The sequence below is a fragment of the Cyprinodon tularosa genome, unplaced genomic scaffold (genome assembly GCF_016077235.1).
Source record: "Cyprinodon tularosa strain WSP-4 unplaced genomic scaffold, ASM1607723v1 ctg1420, whole genome shotgun sequence".
In the NCBI taxonomy this organism is placed as follows: Eukaryota; Metazoa; Chordata; class Actinopteri; order Cyprinodontiformes; family Cyprinodontidae; genus Cyprinodon; species Cyprinodon tularosa.
The window spans coordinates 26,419-48,370 of NW_024038244.1; the positions used below are offsets into that span (position 1 = coordinate 26,419).

At 40.2% G+C, this 21,952-nt stretch overlaps 1 protein-coding gene across 1 annotated transcript in view; it reads right to left on the reverse strand.

Moving 5' to 3' along the window:
• Positions 1 to 681: 681 nt before the first annotated feature.
• Positions 682 to 21,952, reverse strand: part of abcc12 (ATP-binding cassette, sub-family C (CFTR/MRP), member 12) — a 44,906-nt gene continuing 23,635 nt past the window's right edge. Inside the window, exons 11-31 of the mRNA XM_038278619.1 lie at positions 21,352 to 21,573; positions 21,201 to 21,272; positions 20,968 to 21,092; positions 17,120 to 17,192; positions 15,809 to 16,012; positions 14,097 to 14,231; positions 13,871 to 13,964; positions 13,491 to 13,541; positions 12,000 to 12,098; positions 11,808 to 11,911; positions 9,409 to 9,597; positions 9,107 to 9,333; positions 8,893 to 9,030; positions 5,341 to 5,530; positions 5,171 to 5,260; positions 4,901 to 5,090; positions 4,647 to 4,806; positions 4,481 to 4,559; positions 1,769 to 1,882; positions 1,312 to 1,476; positions 682 to 1,234 (exon numbers count right to left, since the gene is read on the reverse strand). Of these exons, the coding sequence (XP_038134547.1) occupies positions 1,142 to 1,234; positions 1,312 to 1,476; positions 1,769 to 1,882; positions 4,481 to 4,559; positions 4,647 to 4,806; positions 4,901 to 5,090; positions 5,171 to 5,260; positions 5,341 to 5,530; positions 8,893 to 9,030; positions 9,107 to 9,333; positions 9,409 to 9,597; positions 11,808 to 11,911; positions 12,000 to 12,098; positions 13,491 to 13,541; positions 13,871 to 13,964; positions 14,097 to 14,231; positions 15,809 to 16,012; positions 17,120 to 17,192; positions 20,968 to 21,092; positions 21,201 to 21,272; positions 21,352 to 21,573 (2,814 nt within the window). The 3' untranslated portion in view covers positions 682 to 1,141. The remainder of the gene's footprint in view (positions 1,235 to 1,311; positions 1,477 to 1,768; positions 1,883 to 4,480; positions 4,560 to 4,646; positions 4,807 to 4,900; positions 5,091 to 5,170; positions 5,261 to 5,340; positions 5,531 to 8,892; positions 9,031 to 9,106; positions 9,334 to 9,408; positions 9,598 to 11,807; positions 11,912 to 11,999; positions 12,099 to 13,490; positions 13,542 to 13,870; positions 13,965 to 14,096; positions 14,232 to 15,808; positions 16,013 to 17,119; positions 17,193 to 20,967; positions 21,093 to 21,200; positions 21,273 to 21,351; positions 21,574 to 21,952) is intronic.

Here is a 21,952-nt window from a genome sequence, read left to right on the forward strand (position 1 = left end):
GCAAGAAGCCTCCCAGATCTCCAGATGCATTTGAGATATCAAAAAAGTACTCCAGAGTGTTGTTCAGCATGGGGGTGAGTAGAAAATGAAGGCTAATCATGTTTTGGGTGTACTATTCCTTTAAGAACAATTTGGTCTCATGTGACCTGAGCAGGCTTGTTGCCAAATTAAAACAGGACATCTTGTGTCCATCTTCTCACAGCTCTTCCATAAAGATCACGTTTTTTTGTGTCAAAGCATAACTTATGGTACAGAGAGATTCTCCCAGCTGAACTGGGAAGTCCTTCTAAAGTTACCAGGAGCATCTTTGTTGCCTTTCTGATTCATCCTCTTCTCGTCTTTGTAATGTCTACAGTTGTGTTCTTCATTTTCAGTTCAAAGCTTTAGATATTGTTTCATAACCAGACCACACATTAAAAGCTCTCCCTGACTTATCTGCTGTGTTCCTTGGTCCTTTTGATGCTGTTTGATCTCTTATATCCTCCAACAAACCTCTAAGGCTTTTTCACAACAGCTGATTTTATAACAAGGATAAATCACACAGTGAAATGTGTTTCATACCTAGAGGACTTTTTACCCCTCATTTTTTTTTTTTTTTAAAGGTTAAGGATCGAGGGTTGTGCTCTCCTAAAAATAGACAATCCAAATCAATTAAGAAACAATAAAAAAGGAAAATCCAAGTTACATATCTAAAACATTTATTTATTTGCCTTAGCAGCGCTGTTGCATAGATGTGGACAGTCAGTAAACATGGAAGGTCCTTTCACACATACCTAAGTCTTTTCTTTTGGTTATCAAAACCAATGTATAAAACATGTCTTTATGTGTTATGCTGCAATATTTTCACATGTCATCTGCACAGTGACAGGAAGCCGCTGCTCTGGAAATAAATAGAACATCCACACAAACACTCTGATCATAAACAAAAGGAAACACATCATCAATGCAATGCTTTTTGTGATATAAATAAGTCAATATTTACACAATTACACAAGTCAAACCTACCATTTCCAACAGTACTAACACGTATTAGCCCTTAATTTAGGCTCAGCTTTTCATATTAGAGATTTATTGAGCTGACAAATTGCAGTTAATGCCAACTTACTGTAGGCAGTCAGTAAGTTTGATAAATTTGGAGGTTTTATGCGCTGACAGTGTTAGCAGCAGTTAGGAGCGACGAGAACAAGGACTCAGGTCTTTGCTTCAGTACGTCTGGGGGGCCCAACTCTGCTGCCTGAAGGACACAAAACCGAATGAGGGAAGCTCTGGACTCATGTAGAGCATATCTTTGTATATTTAATACTAGGTTACCTTTCCGTTATCCATGACCAGAATGCGGTCTGCGTGCATCACGGTGTTGATCCGATGTGCGATGGTGAGCATGGTGCAGTCCTGGAAGGCCTCTTTGATGGTGTTCTGGATCAGAGCGTCAGTCTCTGAATCGATGGAGGCTGTGGCCTCGTCCAGCAGGATGATCTGTCAGTCAAAGGACAGCGGATTAAAAAAGAAGATGCTAAATTTCATATTTGCTTCTTTTAGATTCTCTATCTGTGGATATTAATTATTAGGTAAAGCCAAAAACTGACTGTCGTATTCTATTCCAATGCAATAAATAATTCCTTTTCTGATTCAACAGTATTTTGCAGCCATTAAAAACTTATATTTTTTTATGTATTCCAACTTGTTTTCTTTTGGCCTCTCATAAAAAGTCTCACGGTAAATGAGCTCATAAACTTTTAAAAGAATGTGGAAGCTTGTTTATACTGACCTTGGAGTTACGAAGAAGTGCTCTAGCCATACACATTAGTTGTCTCTCGCCAACTGAGAAGTTTTCTCCATTCTCCAACACTTTAGCCTCTAATTTCCCCTCTAGCCTGATAATCTGAGGAAAGAGTCATATTTAAAACCTTATTTTTCATATTAGTTACTGCAAAGTTTGATATTATAGGTCTAGTCTTGTTAGTGTTGTTCCATCGCTCTGCATTTATTCCTGCAGTTTAGTCCGTCAACAAATTCCTATTAAAGCTTAGATTTTAAAAGATTCCTTCTTTCTGATAATGGTTTAGTTTGGGAAAAACACTTCCTATTATCTCTCCAATCATGCTTTAAGATATTTGACACATTGAGGTTGTTAAATCAGGACTGGAGCCCGACTGGTTTTTACCTCCGCTTTATTTTTTCTTCATTTTGCCTCAAAATCTGCAGACATGTAAAAAAATGCAGCATAAAATGGGGCTCTCAGATCTTTGCTGCACGTTTCTTCTGTAACACTGACAGTGTGACATCACAGTAGTAGAAATAAACCCACTGATCCAGCTCCATCACATGGCCTTGCTTTTAGACTTGTTTCTGATTGCACTCCTCATGCTTCTTTACCTCTAAATCTTTCGAGGTGGTGTGCTCAAAGCCCTGTAATCTAGACACTGAATGAATCCTTCATCCATGCTGTCATTGCTGTTTTCACCCCCTCCCCTCCCCACAACCTTGGGTTTCCAGAAAACATCACTTCTTATTTGATTAATGACTTGCCAAAAAGCATGGTGCTTCATTTGGATCAATTTTTTTTAGTTCAATGGTTCTCAAACTGAATGAGATTAACAAGTTATTGCATTTTAAAATTATTATCCACTGGGAATTGGACTTTTTGTCATAAAACAAAAAATATAAATATATTAGTAAAAGTAAAAAAAGGTAAGTTCTAACCAACAGAAACCTTAACATCCAATGTGGCTGCCACGTGTTTTTGCAAAACAAAACTTTGTTTACACATTTTGGTAGTTTGTGGAAACAAAAATGCAAAAACAAGAGAGTCAACCTTTACTGGAATGTCTTCCTTCAGTGTTTAAAGTGATCAATTAAAAACACAAATATGGACTTGAAGGACGCCCAATAGGCTGGACCCAAATCCTAAGGAAACAGCATCCAACCCTAATCCCCTTTGAATCAAACATTACACAATTTACGTCAATTTACGTTAACACGGAAACTCCCAAATCCAAACATCAATCTGATTGTGAGCCAGAGAGACACGATCCGTAATCCAGAGAAGACAACCCACCTTTTCTACAGTCCAGTCACAGCACACTGTACACCAGAGTTTTTCAACCCTATTCCTCATAGCCCACTGCCCTGCATGTTTTAGATGTACTTTAGCACACCCGAATAAATGCAACATTCTATAGAAGCGGTAGATGTCTGTTGATCACCCACTCATTTAGGGAAGGTGCACAGAGACAGGAGAATAGCTAAAACTTACTGGACATTGGGTCCTGAGCCCGGGGTTAAAGGCCTCTCCATGCAACTACTTGATGATTTAAGGCTTTTTAGAGCTGCTCGGCCACATGAACCTTTTATAGACTGTTCTTGAGTTAAACTGAACGTCAAATGAAGCTTGGAGGTCTGAGCAGACATGATCAACCTTTGCAATCTTTTCTGCATGCACTGAGCATGGTCTTCCACATTGTTATTGGGATGTGCCCATTTCTGATCACTTTTTTGTTTCAATCCCAATAACAGTTGGCTGTGGGATATTTAGTGTTGGGATCTGGAGGTCTGTCCACCTTCCTCCAGCAGAGGGCGCCTCTAGGTCTCCTGGAGCTGAGCTGACGACCACACCTGCAATCCATCAGTCATCAGGAGACCAGCATATAAGCAGCAGCAGGACTACACTCCAGCGCCAGAGTGTTAAGCCAGTTATGGTTAGCAAAGCCTGAGCCAACCAGCCTGATGATTCTCTGACTCCCCTAAACTTTGAACTTGAACCTGATCAGTTTTTGTCTTCTCTGCCTCCTAGGAAGAAACCTGACTGAACCCCTGGAACTCTGGAAGAGTTTCATCAGTTGAAATCTGCCTGCCGGCTCTCAGGAGCTCTCCTGAAGAATCTCACTGTCTGAACCTGCCTGCCCGCCCTCAAGAAGAGGATCGGAGGAAAGACTCTGGATCTGAACACTGATAAGTCTGAAGTCAAGTCCTGCCGCTGCTTAGCCCTCTGCCAACTTCAAGCCTCTGGACCCAACCCGGTTCCCTTCCTCAGCTGCCAAACCTGAATCACGTCACAGGTACAAACCTGCACAATTCCTCTGGCGAAGATCCACAGCAACCTGGCTAACCTAACTGTCCCTCTTTATAGAGAACCCTGTGCGACCAGTCTCAGATCTGTTTATCTGCATAACTCATATATCTTTGTGTCTATTTTAATAAACAGTCAAACTTTTCTTCTGCCTCCGTTGTGTTCTGCATGTGGGTTAGAAACCTGAATCCCATCATGACATTTAGTAGGGTAGAAATGTGATAAGTGGACATTGTAGAAAGAGTCTGTTTGCCTGGTGGCTTGATTCCGTACACCTTTTTGCCATGAAAGTGTTTAGAACACTGAAGTTCATGATGTGGGTGACAGGACCTAATACTTTTATTAAACATAGTCTACATTGGTAGCTACATTGACTCCAAATGGGAGTTGGCCAAACCTTTAGTCACATACCGAGTCCTTCATGTAGGTTTTCTGAAGCACTGTCCAGATCTCCTCATCTGTATATTGGTCAAAGGGATCTAGGTTGTACCTGCGGGTAAGTATGGAGGGAAAGTTTTGACTGGTCCACAGTGGTTAGAATGAATGTCTTTAAACCCAATGGGAGAGAAAGTGGTACCTGACTGTGCCAGTAAACAGCACAGGGTCCTGAGGGATGATGGAGAGTTTGCTGCGTAGATCCCGCAGACCAATGGCTGCAATATCAACACCGTCTATAGAAATGGTTCCCCTTGCTGGCTCCACCAGTCTGAACAGAGCAACGCCTAATGACGATTTCCCTGCGGACGCAAGTCACAGAGTAGGGAGAGCTGAATTCGGCTCTGCAACGACGCACACATTGCACAAGAAACCATTTAACTCTGGACGACTTACCAGAACCTGTCCTTCCCACTATACCAAGTTTCTCCCCAGCTCGGATGGGGAAATCAAGTCCGTTCAGGACAATGGGAGTGTTGTCTCTGTACCTCATTTTGTATTCCTGGAAAGTGATTGCTCCATTTTTGGGCCAGCCATCTGGGATCTGAGCTTCCTTTATGTGTCTGGGAGCCTCAGACTTACAGGTCTGTACATGCAATAAAAAAAACATCCCTTTAGAGAGAAGCAATACTCAACACCTCAGAGTATGATGAAGGCGTTTCTAACCGTGATGTATTCCAACAGCCGTTCCACTGAATTGAACCTGGCCTCTACTTCAGTTGACTGTCTCACCACATACTGGAGCATGCCTGTTAACTGGTACACAAACGTAACCCAGTGATGCTGCAAGTCTTTGGACTCGAAACTGAGAGAACCTATTGGCTGTCAAGATTTACCTGTATGGTGTAAGACAAGGCCAGGCCCTTTAAAGATTGATTAATGGTGGTATTGCTGCTGAGCACAACAAACAAAGCCACCAGAAGAGTCATGGAAGCAGCCATGAAGTCCAACCAGAAAGAGAGCCACCGTGTGCCGGAGTGAAACAGGACGTAATGATTGGAGTTGATGTCGTTCAACGATGTGAACCTAGAGTTTACAAAAGAGACACAAGGTTGTTCAGTCAAAGGGTGATCAAAGATCACAGGAGAATACTACATTAAAGTACACCTGTTACGGGTTTTAGAAGATGTAGATTAAATTCTACTAAAATATGTTTTATAATTATTTGTGATGAGTGTTTTTGGCGCCCCCTACTGGTTGGCATATAAATACTGGGGAACTGCTGACAATTCCACAGAATCTGTTCGGCCCCCAGCTGTGCTGTTGGTGAACCAGAGGGGAGGCTAACCAGAGTATTTGTTTTTCCCTACCATTCATTGCAGTAAATTTTTTTTTTTTAAACCCAACTGTCTGGCATCCGATCTGTGCATGACGGGATGGCTAATAGAGGAGCTGTGACATACCTACTCCTAAAAGTACTTTTTTTCTAAAAATACTCAAGTACTGTAAATGTAACAGAGTAAATGCAGCTAGTTAAAAGCCACCTCTGTTGGAAGAAACTATAAAGCACAAACAAGTGCATTTTGTTTGGATTTTAGGCCTGCACATTCAAACTTATTAATATGGCAACACCCTGTGTTGCTAGAAAGGGCGTTACACGGCAACAGTGTCAAACAGATTTTTTTTAGCTTTTGGTAACATTGCAACATTGTACTTCCAATCTTGCAATTGGTGCAATACTTCAGCTTGATCAAACAAATTGACTTATCATAAGTGCACCCTGTCTCTGCAATGGGGAGAGAATTTGCTGCATGCAGAGCAGGCAAAGCTGCAGAACGCTGCTGCCCGATTTTCAACCAGCACGTCCAGACGTGAACACATTAACTCCTGTGCTGTCGTCACTCCACTGGCTTCCATTTTAGAAATGGTTTTAAACTTCTGCTGTTTGTTTTTAAAGGTACACTATGCAACCGGTGTTGATTTTCCAGTGAGGCTCCCCCCAGAGGGCGAAAGTAAAAGTGCACTGTCGTAAATATGCACAGCTGTTCTCCTGGTTTCTCCGTCAAGCCAGGCGCGGTTGTTTTGAGCTTAGCAGCGAATGACTAACGCTGCGTTCACACTGGACGTAGCTGGCGCGACAGAAGCAGCGAGTTTACATGCAAAGTCAATGGTTGACGCGCGTCAAGGCGCAACAAAAGGTCCCGCGGCGCGTTTTGAGCAGCAGGCGCAGCACGCCTGAGCAGCTGAAGCAGCGCGTCGGGTGCGTTTAACGCAGGGAGAGAGACACAGCGCTGATGATCTCTCCTCTTAAACAGTTTATTGACGCCTAAATTAACTTAAAATGCAGAAATCTGCCGGCAGAATATGCAGTTTGGATTATTTAGATGAAAAACACCTACCAGCTGCCGCGGTGAACCGCTGCTGATGAAGGGATCCATACTGTCGGCGCCCCGCTGGTATGTGGGGGTCTGAGCGGCTCCGACAGAAAAAATATTGAAGGCAGGATAATAGTCTGAATGAACTGACTGCACTGATTACGTTTTCAGGTGTATTTTCTCACTTAAACACATATTAAAACTACTTTATTCCCACTGATCACAGCAAATATAGCTGCAAGGCAGAGAAAGGATAGTGAAGCTCCGCCCAACGCGCCTCAGACACAGCCGGAGCAGCAAAGCTGCTTCAGCCACGAGTCAGAACTAACTGGTACAAGCAGCAAAAAGGAAGCAGCAGACGCGATTTTGCTGCTTTTGCTGCGTGAACGTAGCATAACTGCACAAAGATCGCCACTGTGCTAGCAACGAGAAGGCTTTTAACTGGGGGCGTGTAGCAGTTCTCGCCGTAAAGCAAGACTGACTCTCACTAGACTTCTGAGCCTGTGGGTGCGGGTCGGTGCTCCTGCAGTTGCAAGTGCGGTATTTCCCCCACAGACCACCAGGGCGGCCGAGAATACCTTTGTTCAACCTGAAATGACTCATTTAATCATCCAAAACGTTATGGAACACATTAATTAACTGAAAAATGTTGCATAGTGTCCCTTTAACACCATTCATGACTTGGCCCCCTCTTACTTGTCTGAGATCTTAACTTTCCGCAATTGTGGCAGAGCTTTGTACTCCTCGGGTCAGCTTCTGTTAGAGGTCCCTAGGTCACGACTCAAACAGTGGGGCGATCGTTCGTTTGCCGTCGCTGCTCCCAGACTGTGGAGCAAACTACCCCCTGACATCCTCAGCCTTTTTTTAAAAAAAAGCTTAAGACCCACTTTTTTAAATTAGCATTTAATTCTAATACTGTCTCTTAGGTGTTCTCCTTCTGTCTGCTCCTTTCTATGCACCTCTGGAAGGCTTTTAATGTCCTGCAGCGCTGAACCACTACAGCACTTTTAATTGTATCTATATGTTTCATATGTGTTATGTATTGTGTTATGGCTTTGTTGCAAAGCACTTTGGGTATAATTTGGCTATTGTAAAGGGCTATAAAAATAAACTTGATTGAAAAGCAGGGAGCTTAGTTACTCATACATGATGCTGATTGGCTGGAGAGTTGCAATGTGGGCGGCTATTCAGCATAGCTTGAACACAAGAGAGGCAATGCAGAGTCACTGATTCAATGACAGAGTTCCTAAGGAAAGGCTCACTAAAGTCAAAAGCTACATGTTTCTCTGATTTTGTTGATTTTGAGCAGGAAAAATGACCAAAAATACTTAAATTATAAAAATCTCTAATTTAAAAAAGCTCCTGTTTTTTATTTCACAGAATCCCTGGGATTATATAGTCCTACTGGGCTTTTTTTCTGGAGCAATGTAAATCCTCTTTAATTCTATTACAAAGTATATTTCATTTTTGTTAAAATGCTATAAAAGCATTATTTTTCTGCCTTCGTCCTACTTTATAGCCACTTGAAATGTCAAAAACTATAAGGTTCTAAAATATCTCATTTGCTTTATTTGTTAATAATAAACAAAAACCACAATCACATCTATAAAATTATACTGCAACTCACGTGTCCCATTACACACCAAAATGGTACAAATTAGTATTATGAGTTAATTTAAGAAATATCATTGAACTTTCATTTGTATTATAATTTGAATTCAACAGAAAAGTTACTTTTCTGCATAGTTACTTTAATAAAAAAGTGGTTACTTTGATTGTGTAGTTACTAACTCATTTACTGTTTTGGAGAAGTAACTGGTTACTATAAATAGTTACTTTTTTAAGTAACATTCCCAACACTGGTAACCCCTAAACTGCCTAAGGCTGTATGTTAAAGGTTGTGCTGCATTACTCTACTAATGTAAAAAAAATAAATAAAAAATAATCACACTAGAATACACTAAATTTATTAATAATTAAATAAAATGAAAAGCTGAAAATTTCAAGAGCTACAAACTAAAGTAGTAGATGTCTGTCAGAGATGCATCACATGTGTTTCTGTTTGTGTCTTACAGTTTAATGTGTCTGTCCCTTATGTTGTAGGCATGGATGGTGCTGAGGCCTTGCAGGGTGGAGGTAGTGAGAGAGATGCACGGAGAGCGGCTGATGTTCTCCATCTTCTTCATCTGACGAATGCTTCTCTGAAATATACTGAAGGAACATGACGACTTGCATTAAATCGGCACAGCCTTCTGATCCTGCACCGACCTGACTGATGAGAACTCACAACAGGATGATGGAGAACAAAGCGCCCATAATGACCACAGCTACCAGCATTGCAGGGAAGACAGAAGCGATGATGACGATGGTGAACGTGACAAGGAGACAAAACTGTAGGAAGGGGTCCATGTGGAGAGGAAGCACAGAGTCCACCTCCTCCTGATCTTTAGCAAATCGGTTAAGAACACGTCCAGTAGGCGTTGTGTCAAAGAAACTCATCGGAGAGGCAAGGATCTGGGAAGAAGAAAAGAAGCTTATTCAATTTTGGCGTTAAATTTTATTTTCTGTTTAGTCAGTTTTCCACAGTACCTTTCTGAACATGCCGTCATGGAGTTTGCAGGCAGCTCTTAGTGTGACGTGAGTGTAAAAGAAGCACTTGATCACAGCGAGGACCAACGTGACGAGGATCATCACGCCATAAATCATCTGGTAGAAGGCCAGGTTTGGATTTTGGGAGACATCACCTGGATCAGAGGTTAAATTGTGGCCTGTCGAATTCTTTTAAAAGGAAAAAGTAGGATATTAGGAGCCCAGTAATAACTACTTCACTCCTTCACTCTCCTTTTAAATACAAACACAAAATTATGCATTGAAAAATTATATTGTTGAACTTATATTTTTTATTTTATATTTTTTACTTTTTTTTTTTAACAATACTTTATTGTCTTTTAGAAACAAGACAAACAACAACAATTCAGCACAGCCAAGTCTAATACAAAATCTGAAATGTCCAGCAAAACACCTGTACAAAATTTCAAATACACATTAGGGTCAAAACCTATAATCCGTATGATAAGTCGAGGGAAAAAAGATAAAAACAATCAAACATAATGTTTAAAAACAAACTGTGATCCCCCTTTGTGTAACAGCTCGACGAGCTCACTAGGCATATGATCAAGCAAAGGCTGCCATACTCTATAGAAATCTTTTTACTGGTTTGTCTAAAATAATTTCATTAATACATTCATTCATTATTCTTTCAACTGTAATTAATTAATAGTCAGACAGACAGACAGATAGCAAACTTTCTTAACTACATTTCAATTTTTTAGGTAAAATAAGCTTTAAAGCATATAAAAAAAACGAATATGTGTTAATGATCAATTAGATTACGACTTAATTACTTATACTTGATTGGCTCTGATTAACAACATTAAATACTTTTTTTTTTAAATATATCAAAGCAAAGAACCCTCCACTAGTTTTGTCGATGAAAATGATATAAACAAAACTGGAATTTACATCGATGCACTTGCTTTGATACATATCCTTTATCAAAATAGCTGCAGCACATTTTCCCCCTTTATAAGTTGAAGAAGAAAAATGTTGGAATCACATCTTGGAGGGAAGCCAGAAACAGTGTTGCAGTCAAGACCACCTAACCCGAGACCAAGACAAGACCAAGACTTTTAGGGTCCGAGACCAAGTCAAGACCAAGACCGAGGGAAGTCGAGACCGAGTCAAGACCAAGACTTTTAGGGTCCGAGACCAAGTCAAGAAAAAGACAGAGGGAAGTCGAAACCGAGTCAAGACCAAGACTTTTAGGGTCCGAGACCAAGTCAAGACCAAGACCGAGGGAAGTCGAGACCGAGTCAAGACCAAGACTTTTAGGGTCCGAGACCAAGTCAAGAAAAAGACCGAGGGAAGTCGAAACCGAGTCAAGACCAAGACTTTTAGGGTCCGAGACCAAGTCAAGACCAAGACCGAGGGAAGTCGAGACCGAGTCAAGACCAAGACTTTTAGGGTCCGAGACCAAGTCAAGACCAAGGCCGAGGGAAGTCGAGACCGAGTCAAGACCAAGACTTTTAGGGTCCGAGACCAAGTCAAGACCAAGGCCGAGGGAAGTCGAGACCAAGTCAAGACCAAGACCAGCGCCAGTATGTGACAATAAAATGTGAAACATGATCAAAATCACAAAAATTGATCTAAAAGACCCACATTCACATAAAAACACCTAGATATTTAACACACAGAACTGGACTAAACATTAACATCTTTATTTAGTACTTCTGTGTAGTAATCACAGAATTTCAACAATTAATCAAAGTCGATCAAATTGGATTTTCTCTTCCGTTCATGAACAGTACATACATTTATGTTGCTTTTAAATGTGCTATTTCAAAACAATGTGCAAAATTCTGTAAAATGTGTAAAACTGAAAAAAAGCCAATAATTTCTCTTGTTTCTCTCTCATATACAGATTAAAGCTATATTATATAACTTTTCTTAAATAAATCTATATCTGTCACCAAGTTGTGAAATATGTTATGAGACAGATAATTTGTTGGAAAAAAATAGATTGATCTCCTTCACTGCATTTACTAATGAGACAGGTTATTGCTTGGATTTGAATCCAAGCATCCAATAAAAAGAAGGATCTTAAAGAAACTGATAATATTCTGATGATTAGCGTTATTTCCACAGTTGTGGTCTTGACCGGGCTTGAAATAAATTGCCGAGTCCTCAGCGCCCGAGACCGAGACAAGACCAAGACCAAGACCAAATGCGGTCAAGTCCGAGACGAGACCGAGACCATCAAAAAATGGTCTCCAGACCGGTCTTGAGACCAAGACCGATCTTGAGTACTACAACACTGGCCAGAAATCGGCCTCAGGTGGAAAATGTCTGACTGTTGCATGATCCCTACTAATGAGAGTAGTAACTGAGATCAAATATAAAATGTGTGATGGGACGGACTGAACTCTCACCCCATCTCCCTTCTCCAGCCAGTAGCTTAGCCACCAGTTGCTGAAGGCAGTGGATCCGATCATGAGGACTATAGTCAGGACGGTGAGGAAGGCGATGATGTATCCTGCAGTGAAACAAGTTACCAAACATTAACCTGAGAATAGCTGATAAAACAATGGTAATGAGTCGGGAAGCTGCTGTTTGTGTCGGACCTCCTACTGCCTGGCAGTACTGGTGGTAGACCCTCCAGGACACAGATCCCTCGGTGGAGGCCTCCTGACTGACCAGCTGATCTCCAGACGCCACAGGAGCTGAACAGGAACAAAATTAATCTATTAAATCCTTTGATTGAAACATCTTGCATTTATACAGCTGATTACTCCATGGTGGATTATCTGAGCAGTTTATTTTTAGCTTTTATTACTTCATTAGTTTTTTGTAGCACTTCTTTGACCCACCAGAGGTCATCAGTTTCCTTCTCTGTCTTTGATTCTACATGTATTTCCTTATTTATATACTTCTAATTTGATTTTTGATCATTTAAACAGCCATAAGGCCATTTTTTATTTGCTAGGTTTTACTAAAAGCTTGTTTGGTTTTACATTCAGTGTTTCTGTTTTGGGGAGCGGATTTCTCCAATGTGAGATCAATAAAGTTCAATTATATTATTATTTCTCTGTTTCTGTTCAGTTGATCATGATTTTTTAAATTAAAGCACAGTTTCTTTGTAGTTTGTATAGTAGCATGTTAGCAGCTGGAGATCATGTTTTAAGGGGAAATCTGATCCCTCTAGATTTTGCTTTTTGCGTCAAAACAATTCACCCCCCTCAAAGCACCAGGGATATCCAGCAAATACTGTTTCTAAATGATTTAGACTTGTTTTACATCCCCTTATTAAAAATCAGCTGCAGAAATTTGATTTGACACAACCAGGCAAAGAATTTTACATTTAAAAAAAGAAAACATTTCACCTAAACATTTCACATCAGTTCTTGTTTCATGATGTAGATTTTAGATTGAAAATGTTTTGCTTCTTTGTCATTTAATGACAATATTCCTAAAATAAAAAATAAAAAAAGGTATTCGAAACCTAATTGCATGTTTAAATAGTAAAGAATTGTTATACTGTAGGCATAGTATAACAAAACAACACAACACTTTTAAATTACTTGAAGAAAAGAGTTTTTTCTCAAGTTCCAGAGGAAAATATACCAATAGTTAATTATACTGATTTCAGATGTTGATTTCAAGATTCAGTTTAACCCTTTAAAGCCCGATCCAAGAATAAAACAAAACAGAAAATTACTTTTTTTTGGTTTGAATTCCTTATTTGCCCTTTTAACAAAATATGTAAAAAGAAAAAACAGAAATACATTTTTGATATTAATAATTTATTACTATGCGATAAGTCAAGATAATTTTTTTGTGTAGTCTTCTACTGGCTGTTATCAGGTATATCTGATTGTGTACAATAGGATTTTGAGCAAAGTTTTCACCATTAAATTATGCAAAAGGTGTCAGACGCAAAACATTTCAGAAACCGTATGTATCAAATACGATACATTTGGCATTATAGGGTTAAGATCCCAGTTAGCAATGGGTAAAATGGGTAAATCGGAATTACACTCAATAAGAATGGCAGTCTGGATGCTAAACAAACTGTTTGGTCGACATCAGAATCGACTGATTTCTGTTTGACTTACTGTTCTGATCCGCTGGCGTCCCGTCATCGTTTTCATCTGACATGTCAAACGCTAAAGAGAGGCAAACATGTTATTTCTTTAAGCACAACTGCAGCTGCAATAAAACCTAGTTCAATGTTGCTGCTCTTTAAAATACATACGACTGTAAACAGAAATATGACATTGGTATGTAAATACTGACGGATATTCCTTTTCTTATCCATAGTCTACTGTAGTATTTGCTCTGTTTATATTCAGAAGCGACAACATGAATCTATTTTATCAGTTTCTCTAATTATTGACTGAACCAAATAGCTTTTTCCTTCAATTTATTATGAATGAGTATTTTTATTTATATTTTACCAACATCTGCTTGAAAACTATATCCTTTGTTATCCTACCGGGGTTAACTATCCCACTGTCAGCTCGCTGTCTGACATCATTCAGCTCAGCAGCCTGTTTGGGTGACGCCTCCTCCTCCTCCTCTTTCTCCATCTGGGATTGAGAAGAACAAAGAACCTGCTGGTTACAGCTGCTTTTTATTTTTATTGCTCCGAAGCTATAAAACAATAAATCCTAAGTGAAGAGGAAATATTTTCAGTTCATAAAAACATGTGATGCTTTTACTTTGGACTGTTCCATCTGGTAGTTGTTGATGAGCTGAGCGTAGCGTCCGTTGGTTTTCATCAGTGCCTGGTGATTCCCGGCCTCTCTGACCTCACCGTCCTCCAGAACCAGGATGTCATCACAAAATTCCAGATACTGGAAAATATGGGCCAGGGGTGGTCAGCATTATTGGACAGAGTAAAAACCACCAGGATGCTTCTTTCTATTGGATTTATTTGTGCTCTTCTATGTGTCTCTGTGTACCTAAATTTCCGTTTATTTCTATAGCGCCAATTCACAACACATGTGACCTCAAGGCACTTTCCAGTTCAACCAGATCATCCAGTCAGATTGATTCAAAGTTTTCTATCTAAGGAAAACCAGCTGATTGCATCGACTCTTTGACTCTTCAGCAATCCCTCACACTAAGCATGCTTGTAGCGACAGTGGAGAGGAAAAACTCCCTTTTAACAGGAAGAAACCTCCAGCAGAACCAGGCTCAGTGTGAGCGGCCATCTGCTGAGGCCCACTGGGGTTCAAGGAGACAGAAGCAGAGATACAAAAAGCAGCTGTAAAAGGCGGCCTCTTCCAGGAAACACAGCCAGGCAGACGAGCTCCGAGCCAGCTCCCATGTCAGAGGATGAAGAGAGCACATCCAGTTAGTCACAGTCAGAGAAACAGGACTGTTTTATCAGTCTCAGTTCCATTACTTTCTACTAGTGCTGTCAAAATTATCGCGTTATTATCGCGTTAACGCCAGGCCATTTTAATGGCAATAATTTTTTTAACGTGAGATTAACGCTATGTGGTTTTATGGTACAATTTTCCAAGTACATCCCGCTGCAGCCTGCGGGAAGGCGGGGCTATTTTCCCCCAGTCTATGCATTTTCCATAAGCTTCGAGAGCGGAGCTCCTCAAGGAAAAAAGACGCTCATACACTGGGTAGCGCTAGTGCCTTTTCTTTAAGCCCCACCACCAACAAACAAGTTGAGTGTCTGGTGGCTAGTAGCAACCTGAAATACGCTGAGAAAACTGATTACTGAGGTGAAATGGAATCTGCTACGACACTCTTGCTGTCTGTGTTCGCCACAGGTCGGTATCGTGTGTGTGTGTGTGTGTGTGTTGGGTGTGTTCTCATTTTTGTTAAGAGGCTGAAAAGTAACTTTCTAGAGCATAGACTACCTCCATCTAGTGATGTCGGTCTATTGATTTTGATGTATTAATTGAAAATTGTTCATTATTATCTTGGTTAATTAACATCTAATGTTAACTGTACTACATTTTATAGCAGTAGGGTAAAATGCTTGTCTTTGTTCAAAAGACTGTATTAACTGTAAAGACTGTCTTTTACATCAGCCTGTTTTCAGGGCCTTTTTTTTGGCTACATATTTGTTATTTTTTGCTACATGCCTCCCCATCTTCTTGCCATATGTTTCTATGGCATAAATCAATGTCTGTGACCTGTTTTCATTTAAAAAAAAGAACATTGGCACAAACCTAGCCTGTATGTATTTTTTGTATGTCATCAGGAGTATTTAAATGATTTTCAATCTGAAAAAAAATGTGTGATTAAAATGCGATTAATCGCGAGTTAACTTAGGCATTGATGCGATTAATCGCGATTAACAAAATTTAATCGATTGACAGCACTACTTTCTACATATATTTTTTGCACCGATTCTTTTAGGTTATAAAATCTTTTAACATATGCAATGAGCTCAATGCTTTCCTACCTGGAGTTGATGCGTGACAAGGATGATGGATTTTCCTTGAAGCTCTTTCTTTATGCATTCTTCAAAGATGTGTTTTCCCACATGAGCATCGACAGCAGACAACGGATCATCCAGGAGGAAGATGTCTTTGTTAGAGTAGACGGCTCTGGCCAGACTGATCCTCTGCTTCTGCCCTCCGGACAGATTCAGACCCCTTTCTCCGATCTAGCAACCAAACAGCATTAGAACTATCACCATACGTTTACCTAAAACGTTAAATGCTGTGAAAAATGTCTGGTGTTTTTCTGCATTATTTAGAGAAAATAAGTGACCATTATTTAATTATCATCCTTATTTATCTTGTATTATAATCCTTATTTATCTTGATATACTATATATATATTGTTTATTCTTAATGCACCTTTTTCCTCCTTGTTTGCACCTTCTTTAATTACTACGCCAATATGTGACCAGTGAATTTTTCCGCTGTGAGATCAATAAAGCTAATCTAATCTAATCTAATCTAATCTAAACTAATCTAATCTAATCTATCCACAGAGTTCAATATTTCTACCCCTTATTTCTTTTTATTGATGATACAGATGATGAAAAAAAATCAGTGTGTAATAAAATATGATTATTGTGGGAGTTAAACTCTGTGTTCATAGAAAGTTAAATAGAAGAAAAAAGTGTGATTATATCATGCAAAACATCTTCGTTGATAAGCCTGATATTTCAGTTTGCTCGTTGTATTCATCATATGTAATATTTACATTTCAGAGAAACTGGAGTTTGGCTTTTTATTTCTATTGAGCCATGTGTTAGCTGCAAAAAATTGTGAGTTCATTTAGGACAAAAAAGGAATCTGACACACCAAGGGATTTTCAAACACAGCTTCCTGCAGGAGGAGAAAGGCTGCCTGCTCACATTTCAGCACCTTTCTCACTGCTCCCTTCACAGTAGAGCTTTTTATTAACAGATCACAACAGGATGGGGTGGGTCATAAGACAGAATGACCCTGTAATGACCTTCTGGCTGGAGGCAGGTCTTCAATGTTTCATATGTACACACACAAACTGTCTTCAATAAACCTAACACCATGATCATTGAGCAATCAATCTACATTTACTGCAGGTTTCACTTTGTAAAATCTGTGATTTTCTATCAACCTCCTGAACTATATTTGTCTGTTTTATTGTGAATGTTTGGAAGGAGCATAGACATCAACAGCTCCAGATGGAGACCAATGACAAGAGCTGTGAGCATGAAGCAGAAAGATTGGAGGGATACAGGACACTGGTGAGGAAGAAGAGGATAAAAGAAAGCACTTGCCTCTGTTTGATCTCCATATGGCAGGATAGTAAGGTCACCTCTGAGGCTGCAAACATCCAAAACCCGGTCATATCTGCAGAACATAAATACAGGAAACTTTCAGCCTGACACCAAAAAACTGTGAAAACATTTTTTCTCTGACATATTTTCATCTCTATTTTTTTTATTGCACTTCTATTCAGATCAAATAAATGTATTTTCAGTAAAATTGACCCATTAAAACACAATCTTGGGTATAGTTATCTTTGTTTGTCAATAAAAAGAGATCTCTAATTAACTGCAGGCTCAATTTCACATAGTTATGGTCAGTGGTCATCATTGTTAGGTTTATTCTTTATACATCATGTGCATTGTTACTTTATTAGCCAGATTAGAGAGTAGAAGGCCTTCCTTCACATTGTGGATGTCACTGTGTGTACGGAGGTCATCTAATCAGGACAGCCTTCATGTCTTTTAAAATACACAGGATATGGGAACATCTTGGAGCCGGACTGGTAGAGGGGAGCTATCTCTAATCCTTGGGCATGGATGGCATGTCAGTTTCTGATACAGACAGCAAAGCATCCACCTGGTGCAACACATAGACTCATGAGCTGTATGAAGGAGAAGATGACCTTGTTCGGGGCTAAATCTTTGCTGGACGTCCCGCGGACGTGATTTTTGAGCCCACAGCTGTGCAAGCTCCAAGCATTTTTCTCTGTCCTGTAACGACCTGATCTGGAATAAACTCTGTTACTTTTTACTCCTGTTTTATAGTCCTTTTTTCATGGGTTTACCCAGTTTGAGTTAAGAGTAGTGAATAACTTGCTCCCAGGAAAAGAACCGTGAGGAAGCCCCCGAGGCGCAACGGCTTTTTTTAGGGGACATAACTTCCTCATTTAACATCATTCAAGAAAGCAGAGAAACAGGGAAATAGATAAAAATCTATCTTAGAGTTTATCTCTGAAGCCCCCTTCAGACCCACAGAACATTTGGTTCCATATTAAATTGTCCATTGTGTGTGTTTACTACCTACAGTCCAACATGGTGGTGGTTTGTGGCTCTTTGCTGAGCGGGAATATTTTACCATACGTGATGGAACATTGAACTCTGCTAGCTATCAAAAAAGCCTGAGGGAGAATATCCAGTTTAAGGTGTTTGACCCTAGCCTCGTGAGACCATCCTGATCTCGCGAGCTTTCAAGGTTTCACTCGCAGATCAGTCTGGAGACTCTCCGTTAAAGAAAATTTGGAGCCGTTCACCAAACGAACGTCCAATCAGCGTTGGCTTTGAGGCGGGTTGAGGTGTGACGCGACGAGAAGCGCGACAGTTCAGCCTAAAGAACATGGCGGCTTCAGCCGATGAAACTAGCGTTAGCATGGCTTTCGAGCAAGTTTTATCGGAATTATAGAGTATTTCTTCACTGAAAGAAGAGCAAAACACTGCTCTGGAGGCTTTTCTCAGAGGAAAAGATGTTTTTGCTCTTCTCCCGACTGGTTTTGGCAAGAGTTTGATCTATCAATTGGCTCCTCTTCGTCGTCGCCCTGTTAGTACGTCATATGCTTCATTGATCTGATTGGTTTATTTGGCCCGTCTATCACCAACATAGGCCAATCAGCTAACCAGTATTTTCGCCCCTTCCCAAAATTACTTCAACGGAAGGTTTCCAGATGGATATGCGGAGCAAATCCATCTGGCGGAGTCAGGTTAGTTTGACCCTAAGCTGAAGCACATAAAGAGCAGGAAAATAACCCAAAGAATAAAGAGTCTTTGAAATTAAAATCCACTGTTAAATCCAGCTAAGATGCTTTAGAACAGGGTCTGCAACCTTTCATGTCCAAAGTAAAAGTCCTTCTGAGCTGCAAAATATGACATGACTTTTTGATGAAACACACCCCATTCATTTAAATACACTCACCGGCCACTTTATTAGGTACCCCATGCTAGTAACGGGTTGGACCCCCTTTTGCCTTCAGAACTGCCTCAATTCTTCGTGGCATAGATTCAACAAGGTGCTGGAAGCATTCCTCAGGGAGTTTGGTCCATATTGACATGATGGCATCACACAGTTGCCGCAGATTTGTCTGCTGCACATCCATGATGCGAATCTCCCGTTCCACCACATCCCAAAGATGCTCTATTGGATTGAGATCTGGTGACTGTGGAGGCCATTTGAGTACAGTGAACTCATTGTCATGTTCAAGAAACCAGTCTGAGATGATTCCAGCTTTATGACATGGCGCATTATCCTGCTGAAAGTAGCCATCAGAAGTTGGGTACATTGTGGTCATAAAGGGATGGACATGGTCAGCAACAATACTCAGGTAGGCTGTGGCGTTGCAACGATGCTCAATTGGTACCAAGGGGCCCAAAGAGTGCCAAGAAAATATTCCCTACACCATGACACCACCACCACCAGCCTGAACCGTTGATACAAGGCAAGATGGATCCATGCTTTCATGTTGTAGACGCCAAATTCTGACCCTACCATCCGAATGCTGCAGCAGAAATCGAGACTCATCAGACCAGGCAACGTTTTTCCAATCTTCTATTGTCCAATTTTGATGAGCTTGTGCAAATTGTAGCCTCAGTTTCCCGTTCTTAGCTGAAAGGAGTGGCACCCGGTGTGGTCTTCTGCTGCTGTAGCCCATCTGCCTCAAAGTTCAACGTACTGTGTGTTCAGAGATGCTCTTCTGCCCACCTTGGTTGTAACGGGTGGTTATTTGAGTCACTGTTGCCCTTCTATCAGCTCGAACCAGTCTGGCCATTCTCCTCTGACCTCTGGCATCAACAAGGCATTTCCGCCCACAGAACTGCCGCTCACTGGATGTTCTCTGTAAAACCTAGAGATGGTTGTGCGTGAAAATCCCAGTAGATCAGCAGTTTCTGAAATACTCAGACCAGCCCTTCTGGCACCAACAATCATGCCACGTTCAAAGTCACTCAAATCACCTTTCTTCCGCATACTGATGCTCGGTTTGAACTGCAGGAGATTGTCTTGACCATGTCTACATGCCTAAATGCACTGAGTTGCCGCCATGTGATTGGCTGCTTAGAAATTAAGTGTTAACGAGCAGTTGGACAGGTGTGTACCTTATAAAGTGGCCGGTGAGTGTACATTCTATTAATCAAAATGTATCAAAATACAAAAAAAAAAATAAAATCATTGATTAGAATTATTACTTTTATGAAATTTGTAATTTGCAATAAATTAATTAATCCCAATAAGAAATCTGCTGCTATCTTAAACAATCAAGTTAAGGTATATTTATATTTTTAGCTTTTAAAATAAGGAAAAACAAAACGATTCCTAAAGATGAAGCATAAATTTCCTTCTATAGGGTATTAATTGACCTATAAATGAATGAATTTGCTTTAAAACACATAATTTCCAAGATAATGAGAAAAAAAATAACTCTCAAACATATTTCTGGTTATTTTAATGTCATTCTGTTATTTAAAAAGAATCAGTTCAACAATGTAGAACAGAGGGAATGTGTTAGGAGGCCAATGCATGTTTTAGCAAATAGATCAAACAATGAATAGCATTGTTATAGAATTTTATATCTGAATTTTAGGTAAATTGTAACTAAACTAAGTGATAACAGCTTCCTGTCTGGTAGATATATTTAAACCTAGAAGATATCTATCTCAGGGATAATTAAAGCTGCTTTCTACGACATTTTTTAGAGACAGCCCTTATCTTATGTTACATAAAATCCATATGCATTGATCAGCAGTTCCCCAAGGTGAGCTGCCAGATAACACAGACGACCTCTGTCCTTGTTTAACTACCATGACAGGCGAAATTTCACGTTCTCCTGGTTAAACATTTTTAACCTTGAAAAAGAAAAACAGTGTTTTGTTACTTGGCCTGGTCCAACGGTTCGCCCATCAGGATGTTCTCCTGAACTGTTCCATGGAAGATCCAGGCCTGTTGGGAAACATAAGCAAACGTCCCATCTGCTGTGATGGAACCCAGAAGAAGATGCATCTGGAAGATTTAAGGATAAGTATTTAGGGATTGCTTAAACTGCAAAAGCTTTTTTAAAAGCAAAGATACGTCAGAAACTAGTGACAGTGGAAAAAATGGCGTAGCAACCTGTTCCAGAATGCTGGAGATCAGTGATGTCTTTCCGCTCCCCACGTTCCCACAGACACCCAGCAGGCTGCCCTTCAGGAAGAAACACAGAGACCTTCAGGCTTCGGCTGAACCAAAACACGACAATAAGCTAATCCGATTCCCAGCAGACCTTGGGCAGAGTGAAGGAGATGTTTCTCAGGGTTGGTAAGCTCTGACTACGACCATTCTCCTCTTCCTTGTCTTCCTTCACCTCCCCGTTCTGGCTGGGAAGGTGATCCTGTTCGCTGGCAGCACTGGTCCAGGATAGCGTGGCGTTTCTCATCTCTACAGCTGTTTGACTGTCCTTGTTCTGCTGCAGGTAGGGCTTTGGGTTCTGGAGCAGCATGATTTTCTGACACAGCAACCACACATTGGATGCTTAGGGTTACAACACCGCGAAAACTGATTTAAAACAACATATCTTTAAAATAAATGTATGATCTGGTTATGGAATGAACATTTTACCTTTTAAAATAAGCTAATTAGATATAATGCACCTGAAATAAGACAATGCACTGGAAAAAATCAAAATCTTGACAAGTCATTTTTTCTTAAAATAAGTGCATTTGTTCTTGGATTGAGGAGGTAAAAGAGACATTTTGCCAATGGAAAAAAGATAATTTACACTTATAATAAGAAAATACAATTGCATTGTCTTATTTCAAGTGCATATTATCTAATTATCTTATTTTAAGAGTAAAAATACTCATTCCATTGGCAAACTATCTCAT